Raw genomic sequence first — 14,070 nt, 5'->3', positions numbered from 1 at the left:
AAATTAAGTTTACAATCTGAAAGTAAGACAATAGCTTACTGTTGTAGAATTTCTTCTAATCCTATTTGAGCACTAGTGAGATGGCTGAATAACAAACAACAAAGTGTTGAACAAACCCTAATTGGTCTTAATAAAATCTTAGAGCCAAACATTCAGGTGAATGCCGAAGATCAGAGGAATCAAGGCACAGCCACTTCCCACCTTGTCAACTCCTCAGCCAAAAGGGGAAGATCCTATGTCCACAAATCCTTACACTCAATGCCTGAGTCCTTACTGAAAGGAACTGAGTTTCTGTCTTCTCTTGTCTTATATGCCTTTCTCCATCCAGCCATATCATTTCCTGCTTAAACCTTCCTAGTGCTGAGATTAAAGGTGTGTGGCTCCCTAGTACTTGGATTAAGGGTATGATCCATCACCACCTGGCTTTGTTTCTCTTTTAAACAAGATTAACCTTGTGCTGTATAGGGTGCCCTTGAACTTGCTGCTTCCCGAGTGCTAGGATTAAAGGTATGTGCCACTACTGTCTGACCTCTGTTTAATCTAGTGGCTGCCTCTGTCTTCTAATCTTCAGAAAAATGTTATTTGTTAGAGTATAAACAAAATCACCAGAGCATAATCTCAAGGGAATTTGTGAAAATATAAAAAAACAAAACCAGGAACAACAACCCCCTACCATTTCACAGACACCCTTACTTGAAAAGTATGATCACACACTGTCTGATATATAAACAATGTACTTAGATGATGGGGATACCATTCTATACATTACAACAGAAAAATAGCTCTTACTAAGTAAAAGCACAATAGAAGATGAACAAAAGCCACAGAAAGAATATAAGGAACACAAAATAAACATCACTAAATGGATTTGCCACACATAGCATAATTTATTATCTACCTCAAATGTTTCAAAATAGAAACCACAATAACTGATCTTCACCATCAGTCTTGAGTTAACATCGTTAAGTAATTTACTTCTTTCAAGGCTACAATGAAATGTCTAGAATCTTTGCCAAATTGTTTACATGAACAGAGTTTTACTCTTGTATGAGTTTGTCCCTATTTCCTGACTTCAAAGTGATATAAATAGGCTTTAAAATATTTACATCACCAGATATAAGGCTGGGCAGTCATGAAATGTTCATTCCTAGGTCCAAGGTCCTATTTTTGACAATTTTCTGTAATTTCTTCTATAAGAAGATCCAAGTATCTAATGTTCTCATGAAGTGGCATGCACATTCATACACTCACACAAAAACACACCGACACCACAAAATTGCAATAAAAAAGTTTTTAAGCAAACAATTTTTTACTCACAAAAATTTCCCTCTTATAAGCACTCATTTCTGTAACAAAGGTGTTAAGGCATCGAATGGCTTACATACAGAGCTTTTCTTCACCGTGAATTGGTTTGTGTAATAGAAAGCAAGCACACAGCCTTGAAGTTTGAGAACTCAATCATTCTAACTTGGTGGTATCATTTGGGAACATTTTGGAAATGCTGCCCTGCTAGAGGAAATCTGACACTAGGGCAAGGCTTTGAGAATTTACATCCACATGCCATTTCCAGTTCCCCCTCTCTGTTTCATGCTGAAGGTTAAGATGTGAGTTCTTAACTTCCAGATATAGCTGCCATGTATGACACTTGTTGCCAAGCCACTTTTATGATGATCCTGTATCCCTCTGGAACTCAGGGCCAAATTAAACTCTTCTATAAGATGACTCTTATAAAAGGTACCCTGACTGTCAGAAGTCAGGCTATACCTAGAGCTGTGAAAACAAGGTATCCTACAGGTATATCTACAGCTGTGAGGCAAAAGTCCAGTACTCTCTGAAGCAGTGGAGAGAAGGTAACCTGGATACATAGGACTCTGAAGAAAAAGGAACCTTGACTGTAAGAAGTCAGGCTATAACTAAAAGCTGTGTTCCAGAGGTTAATGCTCTCCCTGTAGAATATAGCAATCTTGCTCCTTGCCTAAGGAGAGCCATCACCACTGGGCTCTCCTCTACTCTGCTAAGAGTTTCCCAGCAAAGCTGTCCATTTCTTCTCCACTCCACTCCACTTTGGAGTTGCTGAACAGAGATGTCCATTTCGTCTCAGCTCCAACCCTAATTGTTATTTCTCTACTTCAGTCAAGTAAGGGGGAATCTGCTGCAGAAATGTAGCCGTCTCCAGTGAAAAGGTGTTACTTCTTCAATTCTTTAAGGGAGTTTTTCAGCAGAGGTGTCCATTGTTTCTCTGTTCCAATCCACTAGTGACTTTCTGATCCACTTTGGTGAAAGGTCTCCACCCAAAATTCATTCAAGAGACTTATTTAGGATAGAGGAATCCAGGAGAATGGCTGCCTCTGCCAGGATGGAATAGGGCAGCTGCCAACTGAACAGGCAAAGGGCTTATATAGGGCTTCTTAGGGGCACAGAGTGAGAATTGGTCAGACTTCCATCCCTGAGATTGAACAAGTTCAGAGATTGGCTGGATTTCAAGCTCAGGGACTGGATTCAAATTTAGGATTGGTTGGTTTGTGCTCGCTTCATCAAGGGTAGAGTGTATTTCTTTGACTCTGGTTTCAGGTCCAAAGTGTGTTTCTTTCACAGGTCTCTTTTAACCTTTTGTTTCTTTTTTTAAGGTCAGGGTGTTTCCTTCACTAGCTCTGCATTCAAAGATAAAGTGCTTCTTTTGCTCTGGTTTCAAGATCAGGGTGTGTTTTTTTGGCTCTGGTTTCAGGGCCAAAGTGTGTGTATTTCACTGGCTCTATTTTCAGGGTATGTTTCTCTGGCTGGACAATTTACCCTACACATAGGGCTTCACACAGTTATAAACTCACTTTTTCATGAGATTGCTGGTGCACACAATATAAAAATGGAGATCATAATGCTTGAACAGATTGTTGACACCGTCGAATTTTTTCTACAGAATAAATACTCTCAGGAAACTGATTATAAGTGTGCTGTCTAATGATCTTACCAAATACTTTATATTAAGAAGTTCTCAGGGGCTGGAAAGATGGTTCAGTGGTTAAGAACACTGGCTGCTCTTCCAGAGGACCCAGGTTCAAGTCCCAGCACCCACATGACAGCTTACAACTGTCTATAACTCTAGTTCCAGGGGATCAGATACCCTCACACAATATACACAGGTAAACACCAGTGCACATAAAATAAAATTTTAAAAATTAAAAAAAGTTTTCTCTTGCCAAGCCAACCATCCCCAGTGACAACATGGACCTCCTAAGTCATATGCTTCCCTGTACAGATTGGGAACAGGTAAGGCCTAATCTCCAGATTCGTCAGCACAGTTCTCTAGCCCCTCCCCCCACCAGGGCAGCCCAAAAGAAAGGACAGCAGCCTCCTCCCCCACCATTCCAACATACCATCCACAGTGACGGCAGTGTCCACAGGAGCCATACGATCCCCTTCCATGTACCAATTGGGGAAGAGGTAAGACCCAAATTGTTGGACTGGACAGCTTAGTTCTCTAACCCCTAGGTCCCACAGGCACATTCCTTGCCCCGCCCCCAGTCAGTGCATTCCCAGAGACCCGGTAGCAGCCCTTTTCCCCGCACCCCATTGCCAAGATCCACTGGGGCACCAGTGACCACCAGAGCCATATGCCTCTCCTGCACTGATTGGGAAGAAGAGCAACCACAGGAGCCAAAGACCCCTCCTACAGCAATTGGAAGAAGAGCGACCTGGAGTTCCACCTGTATTGGTTAAAGGAAGGTATGAATAGAAAGCAGTGTAAGAACACGGAAAAAACGGTAAAGAGCCCTGGGGCCTATGCAGGATCGCTTGGCTCGGCCTGGGAGGAGGGGACTGAACCTACCTGGACTGAGTCTACCAGGTTGATCTCAGTCCACGGGGGAGGCTTTGCCCTGGAGGAGGTGGGAATGGGGGGTGGGCTGGGGGGAAGGTGAGGGGGGCGGGAGGGGGGAGAACAAAGGAATCCGTGTCTGATATGTAGAACTGAATTGTATTGCAAAATAAAAATAAAAAAATATATTAAAAAAAAAGGTAAAGAGCAATACGGTACCACCAGAACCTAGTGATCCTTCAACAGCAAGACCTGAACCTCCCAAAGCAGATGATCCAGAAGTAAGAGACCTTAAAAACAACTTTATGAAGGTGATAGAGGCCTTGAAAGAATAAATAAAAATTTTCTTTAAAAGAATAGAAGAAAAGACAAACAAAAATTTGGAGGAAATCAAGAAATCTCTTAAAGAAACTCAAGAAACCAAAGAAAAAACAATTAAACACGTGATGGAAACAGTTCAAGACTTCAAAATTAAAATAGAGGCAATAAAGTAAACAAAAACTGAGGGAATTGTGGAAAACAAAAATCTAAGTAAACTAACAGAAACTACAGATGCAAGCTGAATCAAGGGAATATAAGAAATGGCAGAGAGAATCTTAAGCAGTGAGAATATGATAGAACAGATTCATCTATCAAAGAAAATGTTAAATCCACCAAATTTTTAATAAAAGATATCCAGGAAATATGGGACACCATGGAAAGACCAACCCTAAGACTAATAGGGATAAAAGAAGGAGAATTCCAGCTTAAAGGCACAGAAAATATATTCAACAAATTCTTAGAAGATAACTTTTCCAACCTAAAGAAAGACATGCCTATGAAGGAACAAGAAGCATATAGAACACCAAATAGAATGAACTATAAAAAAGTTCTCATGCCACACAATACTCAAAACACTAAACATACAAAGAAAGAATATTAAGAGCAGCAAAGGTAAAAGGTCAAGTAACATATAAAGTCAGACCTATGAGAATTACACCCAACTTCTCAATGGAAAGTCTGAAAGCCAGAAAGTCCTGGACAGATGTTCTGCAGATACTAAGAGACCACAGATGCCAGCACAAACTACCATACCCAACAAAACTTTCAATCACCATAGATGGTAAAAACAAGATATTCCATGACAAACCAGATTTAAACATTACATATCCACAAATCCAGCCCTACAAAAAGTACTAGAAGGAAACTCCAATCCAAGTAATTTAGCTGCAACTCCCAAAACACAGACAGTACATAATCTCATGCCAGCAAATTGCAAAGAAGGGAAACACACACACACACACACACACACACACACTAAAAAAAAAACCCAGGAATGAACAATCACTAGTCATTAATATTCTTTAATATCAATGGACTCAATTTGCCTAAAAACCACATGGTAACAGAATACATACAAAAACAGGATCCATCCTGCTGCTGTATACAAGAAACATACCTCAATCTCAAAGACAGACAATACCTCAGAATAAAGGATTGGGAAAAGTATTTCTAATCAAATAGACCAAAGAAAAAAGAGTGTGGCTAATATCTAATAAAATTCACTTCAAACTGAAATCAACTGAAAAAAATAGAGAAAGATATTTCATATTCATCACAGGAAAAATCCATCAAGATGAAGTCTCAATTCTGAACATTTATGCCCCCAATACAAGGGCACCTACATTTGTCAAAGAAACATAACTAAAGCTTAAATCACACATCTAACATCACATACTAATAGTGGGATACTTCAACAACTTTCTCTCACCACTGCACAGGTCTTCTAGACAGAGTATTAACAGAGAAATAAGGGAACTAACAGATGTTAAGATTCAAATGGACCTAACAGACATCTATAGAAAATTTCACTGATACACAAAAAAATATACATTCTTCTCATCATCCAATGGAATCTACTCCAAAACTGACCACATAGTCAGTAACAAAGCACATTTTAACAGATCAAATAATTGGAATAAACCCCTGTATCTTACCAGACCACCATGGCTGAAAGTTAGTATTCAACAACACAAAATGCAGAAAGCCTACAAACTCATCGAAACTGAAGAATGCTCAACTGATTCACCACTGGGTCAAGGAAGAAACAAAGAAAGAAATTAAAGACTTCCTAGAATTCAGCAAAAGTGAATGTACAACATACCCAAACTTAAGGTACACTGTGAAAGCAATGCTAAGATGAAAGTTCATAGCACGAACTGCCTACATAAAAAAGTTGGAGAAATTTCAGACAAGTGACTTAAAAGCTCAACTGAAAACTCTAGAACAAAGAGAAGCATACTCACCCCCAGAGGAGTAGATAACAGGAAATAATCAAATTGAGGGCTGAAATCAATAAAATAGAAACAATGAAAACAATACAAAGAATCAATGAAACAAAGAGTTGGTTCTTTGAGAAAAATCAACAAGATAGACAAACCCTTATTCAAACTAACCAAAAAACAGAGACAGAATATCCAAAACAATGAAATTAGAAATGAAAAGGGGGAAGTAATAACAGATACTGAGGAAATACAGAGAATCATCAGGTTATACATTGAAAATCTATACTCCACAAAACGAGAAAATGTAAAAGAAATGGACAATATAGGTACCACATACCAAAATAAATCAGGATCAGATAAACAATTTAAATAGACCTATAACCCCTAAGGAAATAGAAGCAGTCATCAAAAGACTCCCAACCAAAAATATCCAAAGGCTAGATGGTTTTAGCATAGAATTCTACCAGAACTTCAAAGAAGAGCTAATATTAATACTCCTGAAATTGTTAGGAACAATAGAAACAGAAGGAACATTGCCAAACTCGTTTTATGAAGCTACAGTTTGCCTGATATTCAAACTACCTAAAAATACAACTAAGAAAGAGAATTACAGACCAATCTCTATCAGGAATATTGTTGTAAAAATACTCAATAAAGTACTAGCAAGCATAGTCCAAGAACCCAGGAAATGAATCATCTACCATGATCAAATAGGCTTCATCCCAGAGATGCAAGGATGGTTCAGCATATGAAAATCTGTCAATGTAATACACCATATAAACAAACTGAAAGAAAAAAACCACATGAACATCTCATTAGATGCTGAAAATGGCTGATAATAAAGGCAATATACAGCAAATCAACAGCCAACATCAAACTAAATGTTGAGAAACTCAAAGCTATTCCACTAAAATCAGGAACAAAACAAGGATGTCCTTCTCCATTCCTGTTCAATATAGTACTGGAAGTTCTAGCTAGAGCAATAAGACAAAAAAATTAAAATAATAAAAAAAGAGATCAAGGGGTAACAAATTGGAAAAGAAGTCAAACTTTTGCTATTTGCAGATGTAATGATAGTATATATAAGTGACCCCCAAAATTCTGACAAAGAACTCCTATGGCTCATGAACACCTACAGTAATGTGGCAAGATACAAGATTAACTAAGAAAAAATAGTAGCCCTCCTATATACAAATGATAAATGGGCTGAGAAAGAAATTAGAGAAACATTACCCTTTACAATAGCCACAAATAATATAAAATACCTTGGGGTAACTCTAATCAAACAAGTGAAAGACCTGTATGACAAGAACTTTAAGTCTTTGAAGAAAGGAATTGAAGAAGATATCAGAAAATGGAAAGATCTCTCTTGTTCTTGGATACATAGGATCAACACTGTTAAAAAAAGGCAATCTTACCAAAAGCAATCTACTCTTACAATGTAATCCCAATAAAAATCCCAACACAATTCTTCACAGACATTGAAAGAACAATACTCAGTCTCATATGGAAAAACAAATATCTCAGGATAGTCAAAACAACCCTATACAACAAAGGAACTTCAGGAAGCATCACCATCCCTTATTTCATGCTGTACTATAGAGCGAATAGGCATAAAAACAGACACATTGATCAATGGAATCAAATCAAAGATGCTGTTATTAATCCACATCCCTAGAAACATCTGATTTTTAACAAAGAATCCAAAATTATACAATGGGAACAAGAAAGAATCTTTAACAAATAGTGCTGGCATACCTGAATATCTACATGTAGAAGAATTCAAATAGATTCATACCTACTGTCATGCACAAAACTCAAGTCTAAATGGATCAAAGACCTCAACATAAATCCAGTTACACTGAACCTCTTGGAAGAGAAAGTGTTAAGTATCCTTGAATGCACTGACACAAGAGACCACTTCCTAAATACAACACCAGTAGCATAGACACTGAGATTAACAATTAATAAATAGGACCTCCAGAAACTAAGAAGCTTCTGTAAGTTGAAGGACACTATCAATAAGACAAAAAGGCAGCTTACAGAATAGGAAAAGATATTTACCAATCCCACATCTGACATAGGGCTGATCTCTAAAATATATAAAGAACTCAAAAAACTAGACATCAAAATATCAAATAATCCAATAAAAAATGTGGAACAGAACTAAACAGAGAATTCTCAACACAAGAATCTCAAATGGCAGAAACACATTTAAAGAAGTGTTCAACATCCTTAGCCATCAGGGAAATGCAAATCAAAGTGACTCTGAGATACCATCTTATTCCTGTCAGAATGGCTAAGATCAAAAACACTGGTGACAGCTTATATTGGAGAGGATGTGGAGAAAGGGGAACACTCCTCCACTGCTGGTGGGAATGCAGTCTCATTCAGCCACTCTGGAAATCAGTATGGCAGTTTTTCAGAAAATTGGGAATCAACCTACCTAAAGACCAAGTAAAACCACCATTGGGTATATACACAAAAGATGTTCAATAACACCAAAAGCACCTTTGCTCAACTATGTTCATAGCAGCATTATTCATAATAGCCAGAACCTGGAAACAATCTAGATGCCCTTCAGCCAAAGAATGGATAAAGAAAATGTGGTACATTTACACAATGGAATATTACATAGTATTAAAAAACAATGTCATCATGAAATTTGTAGGCAAATGGATGGAACTAGAAAAAATCATCCTGAGTGAAGTGTGGTGATATTTTATTTGTGATGAAATGTGGTATTTTATTTGTATGTTAATAAATAAAGTTACCTGGAGATAAGAGGTCAAGCAGAGGTCAGGTGGTGGTAGCACATACCCTTAATCTGATCACATGGCAGACAGAGTCTCTGTGTGGTCAAGGACACAGTCAAGGTAGTGGCATGAGCCTTTAATCCCAGTATCAACCATAGAGACCTGGAGGTCTGCATAGACAGGCAGTGATGAGGAAGTCATGTGGCTGGGCTTAGAGCCAATGAGAAGGCAGAACAGAAAGGCAATAAAAACACAAGTCAGGCAGGAAGAAATCTCTCTCTGGGGAAACTACTGCTGGTGGTAAGCTAAAGCTAGTTGTGGCTCTCTGATCTCTTTGGCTGTTATCTCTGTATTTGGCTCTCTGTTTCTTATTTACTAAGAGTGTTTAGAATTTTATCTACAGTGAGGTAACCCAGATCTGGAAAGGTAAACATGATATATACTCACTTATAAGTGAATTTTAGTTATAAGGCAAAGGATAACCAGGCTACAATGCACAACCGCAGAGAAGATAGGTAAAGAGGAGGACCCTAGGAGGGATACTTATAGATTGCTCCAGGAAGGGGAAAGGGTTAAAATTTCCTGGATAAACTGGGAGGGGGAGTTGAGAGGAGGGGATGGGAGGTGGGAACATGAGTGCTCGAGATGGCCGAATAGGGGGAGACATGAGAAGGGGGAGCAATGAAAGAGATATCTTGACAGAGTGCACCATTAAGGGGATGGGGAGAAATTTGAAGCTAGAGAAAACACTAGGAACTTACAAGATTGTCCCCTGCTAAGACTCAGAGCAATGGTGGAAAGAGTGCTTGAACTAGCCTTCCCCTGCACTCAGATTGGTGTCTGTCCTAATTGTCATCATAGCACCTACATCCTGTGACTGATGGAAGCAGATGCAGAGACCCACAACCAAGCACTTGACCAAGATTCTAGAGTTCAGTTAAAGAGAGAAAGGAAGGATTATAGGAGCAAGTGGGGTCAGGATTATGATAGGAAAAACCACAGAGGTAGCTGACCCAAGTGAGTGGGAGCTCATAGACTCTGGACTGAAAGCTGGGGAGCCTGTATGGGACCACACACACCCTCTGAATATTGGTGACAGTTATGTGGCTTAATATGTTTCTGGGTCAACTGGCAATGGGACCAGGACTTATCCTAGGTAAATGTACTAACTTTTTAGAGCCCATTCCCTATGGTGGGATACCATATTCAGCCTTGATGCAGGTGGGGAGGGTTAGGTCTAGTCCCAACTTGGTAATCCAGCCTATGTTGACTACCCAAAGAAGGCTTCACCCACTATGAGGAGGAGATGGTGAGGGATGGGGAGAGGTGGGGGAGTGGGAAAAGGGGAGGGAGGGAGAACAGGGGAGGGCATGTAAAAGGAAAGAAAAAAATTTTAATTTAAAAAATTATAAAAAAGGAGCTCTTGGTAGCTTTTTCAGGCAGTCAGACTATTGCAATATGCAAAGTCTTTAACAGATAGATTGCACACTAAAAGATTTACTCCTATATAAAGTACAAAACTTTACCACACTGACTATGTTTATAGGGTTTCTCTGCAGTTTGATTTTGTGTCATGATTTTGAAGATTACTGATGCAGGAAAAAACTTTTCCACACTGATGACATTCAAAAGGTTCTCTCCAATATGTGTTCTTTTAAGCATTTGAACAGTATTATGATATGCAATGAATTTACCTCACTGATTACATACATAGGGTTTCTATGCAGTATAGAATTTTTAATGTTTTCAGTGACTATTGTGACAGACAAAAAACTTGATCACACTGATTACAATCATAGGTTCCTCTCCAGGAAGTGTTCTTTTATGCCTTTGAAGACTACTCTGACATGCAAAGGTTTTACAATACTGATTACAAACATAGGGTTTTTTTGGAATATGTGTTCAATTATGCATTTGAAGAGTATTGAGATATGCAAAGGCTTTACCACAATCATTACATTCATAGGGTTTTCTTTCCAGTACAGGTTCTTGTATGCCTTTGGAGAGTACTATAACCTGCAAAGCATTTACCACATTGATGGCATTCATAGGATTTTTCTCCAACATGTGTTCTTTTATGCCTTTGAACAGCACATGACATACAAAGACTTTACCAGACTGATTACATACCGAGAGTTTCTCTGCAGTATATGTTCTTTCATGTTTTCAGTGACTAATGTGACAAAAAAGCTTGAGTGTACTGATTACATTCATAGTTTTCCTCTCCAGTAAGTGTTCTTTTATGCCTCTGAAGACTACTGTGACATTCAAAGGCTTTAACGTTGACTACAAACATAGAGCTTCTTTCCAGTATACGTTCTTTTATGCATCTGAAAAATACTGAGAATTTCAAAGGCTTTACCACAATCATTACACTCATAGGGTTTCTCTCTTTTGTGGGTTCTTTTATGCCTTTGAAGAGTAAAGAGATGTGCAAAGGCTTTACCACAGTGATTACATTCATAGGGTTTCTCCCCAGTATGTTTTCTTTTATGCATTTGAAAAGTGTTGGGACATGCAAAGGCTTTACCCCATTGCTTACATTCATAAGGTTTGTACCCAGTATGTGTTCTTTTATGACTATGAAGATTAGTGTATTGTGCAAAGGAGTTACCACAATCATTACATACAAAGGATTTCTTTCCAGTATGTGTTCTTTTATGACTTTAAAGATGACTGTTTAGTGCAAAGGCTTTACCACATTGATTACATTCATAGGGTTTCTCTCCAGTGTGGGTTCGTTCATGTATTTGGAGACTATTGTGATCTGCAAAGGCTTTACCACACTGATTACATCATACAGTTTCTTTCCAGTATGGTTTCTTTCACGTAGTCAGAGATGATAGTGGTCTGTAAAGGCTTTATGACACTGAATAAGTTCATAAGCTGTCTCTCCAGTGTGTTCTTTTATGCCTTTTTAGACGACTGTAATCAGCAAAGGCTTTACCACATTGCTTACATTCATAGGGTTTCTCTCCAGTATGTGTTCTTTTATGCACTTGAAGATTATTATGCCTAGCAAAGGCTTTACCACATTGATAACATACATAGGATTTCTCTCCAGTATGTGTTCTTTTATGGCTTTGAAGATTACTGTTTTGTGCAAAGGCTTTACCACAATAATTACATTCATAGGATTTCTCTCCAGTATGGGTTACTTTATGTTTTCGGAGAGTACTGTCGTCTGCAAAGGTTTTATCACACTGATTACATTCATAGGGTTTCTCTCCAGTATGTGTTCTTTCATGTCTTTGAAGAGTACTGGCATGTGCAAAGGCTTTACCACATTGATTACATTCATAGGGTTTCTCTCCAGTGTGCGTTCTTTTGTGCACTTGAAGACTTTGTTGACATACAAAGGTTTTACCACATTGAGTGCATTCATAGGGTTTCTCTCCAGTGTGTGTTGTTTTATGCATTTGAAGACTTCTGTACCATACAAAGGCTTTACCACACTGAGTACATTCATAGGGTTTCTCTCCAGTGTGTGTTGTTTTATGCATTTGAAGACTTTTCTGCCATGAAAAGGTTTTACCACATTTATTGCATTCATAGGATTTCTCTCCAGTATGGGTTATTTTATGTACTCGGAGAGTACTGTCATCTGCAAAGGTTTTACCACACTGATTACATTCATAGGGTTTCTCTCCAGTGTGTGCTCTTTTATGTCTTTGAAGATGACTGTCTCGAGCAAAGGCTTTACCACATTGATTACATTCATAGGGTTTCTCCCCAGTATGTATTCTTTTATGAATTTGAAGATTACTGTATTGTGCAAAGGCTTTACCACAATCATTACATTTAAACGGTTTCTTTCCAGTATGCGTTCTTTTATGTCTTTGAAGATTACTGTATCGTGCAAAGGCTTTACCACATTGATTACATTCATAGGGTTTCTCTCCAGTGTGTGTTCTTTCATGCATTTGAAGATTTTTTTGACATGCTAAGGCTTTACCACATTGAAAGCATTCATAGCGTTTCTCTCCAGTGTCTGTTTTTCTATGCATTTGAAGATGACTATAATTTGCAAAGGCTCTAACACATTGATTGCATTCATAAGGATTCTCACTAGTATGTGTTCTTTTATGCCATTGAACAGTACTGGGATATGCAAAGGTGTTAAGACATTGAGTATGTACAGAAGGTCTCTCTCCAGTTTGACTTCTTTCTTGCCTATAAGGATAATGAAACATGTAAAAGCTTTACCACATTCAATACACTGTTGAATCTTTATATCTGTATGAAATAATTTTACAATATGGAATAAGGCCATCAGGTTTTACCACTGTGTTTACACTCATGTTTTTCCCCTTCATTAATAGTTGTTTTGCATCATTGATGGTAAGATCATTTACTACAAGGTTCACATTTACAGAATCTTTTTCTATATAAGATTTTTCACATATTTGAAGAGAACTGGAAAAACTCAGAGCTCTACTACCTATATTATATTTATCAATTTTCCTGTACTGTGAGTCATACTACATTTGCTAAGTGAACTAGGACAAACAGAAATATTTACATAGTCTTAGTATTCACAGGACATTTGTACAGTGTCTGATAATGCATTAACAATGAAACTGCAAACCAACTATTTGTATACTTGAATCAAGTTCAACAAGTATACTCAAACCAGGAACTGCTATATATCTTTTAATTGTTCTGAGAGAGATATATGTCATGTCTTTTCATATGCCTATGCTCATATGGCTTGTATCCAGAGTCATATATAATATACCTAGTAACAGAAGTAATAAATAAAAAATTTCCACAGTGAATTCAGTTTTTATTTTCTGTCCTCATAGACATGTGGAACAGGGATTAAGATTTCGACAAAACAACTGCCCCTTGACTCCTTACTCTAACTGCCCCTCTCACTAAACAGCACAGTCACAACAAGTATGTGAGTAATGTCAGCTTTACTATGAACTGTTTGTTTATTAGAAGGTTATGGAGATATCCTTATCACATCTTCTTTTTTTTTTTGGTTTTTCAAGACAGGGTTTCTCTGTATAGTTTTGTGCCTTTCCTAGAACTCACTTTGTAGACCAGGCTGGCCTCAAACTCACAGAGATCCCCTTGCCTCTGCCTCCTGAGTGCTGGGATTAAAGGCATGCACCACCACCGCCCGGCTCTTATCACATCTTCAATGTGTATCCATTTTGTAAAATGAGTGGTATAAAATAAATGGACTGACAAATGCTGTGGGATGTCTTTCTGTATGCTGTGAATTTTTGTT

The 14,070-nt window shown here is 38.0% G+C and overlaps 1 protein-coding gene across 1 annotated transcript in view; it reads right to left on the bottom strand.

The window, feature by feature from the left end:
• The window catches only part of LOC128095210 (zinc finger protein 431-like), a 78,121-nt gene that overhangs the window by 21,630 nt on the left and 42,421 nt on the right, over positions 1–14,070 (bottom strand). Inside the window, exons 4-5 of the mRNA XM_052714004.1 lie at positions 10,962–13,004; positions 8,850–9,041 (exon numbers count right to left, since the gene is read on the bottom strand). Coding sequence (XP_052569964.1) covers positions 11,711–13,004 — 1,294 coding nt within the window. The 3' untranslated portion in view covers positions 8,850–9,041; positions 10,962–11,710. The remainder of the gene's footprint in view (positions 1–8,849; positions 9,042–10,961; positions 13,005–14,070) is intronic.

The sequence above is a fragment of the Peromyscus californicus genome, unplaced genomic scaffold, assembly GCF_007827085.1.
Source record: "Peromyscus californicus insignis strain IS unplaced genomic scaffold, ASM782708v3 Scaffold_4__1_contigs__length_199733344, whole genome shotgun sequence".
Taxonomy (NCBI): domain Eukaryota; kingdom Metazoa; phylum Chordata; class Mammalia; order Rodentia; family Cricetidae; genus Peromyscus; species Peromyscus californicus.
This window is presented reverse-complemented; position numbering and strand designations above follow the sequence as displayed.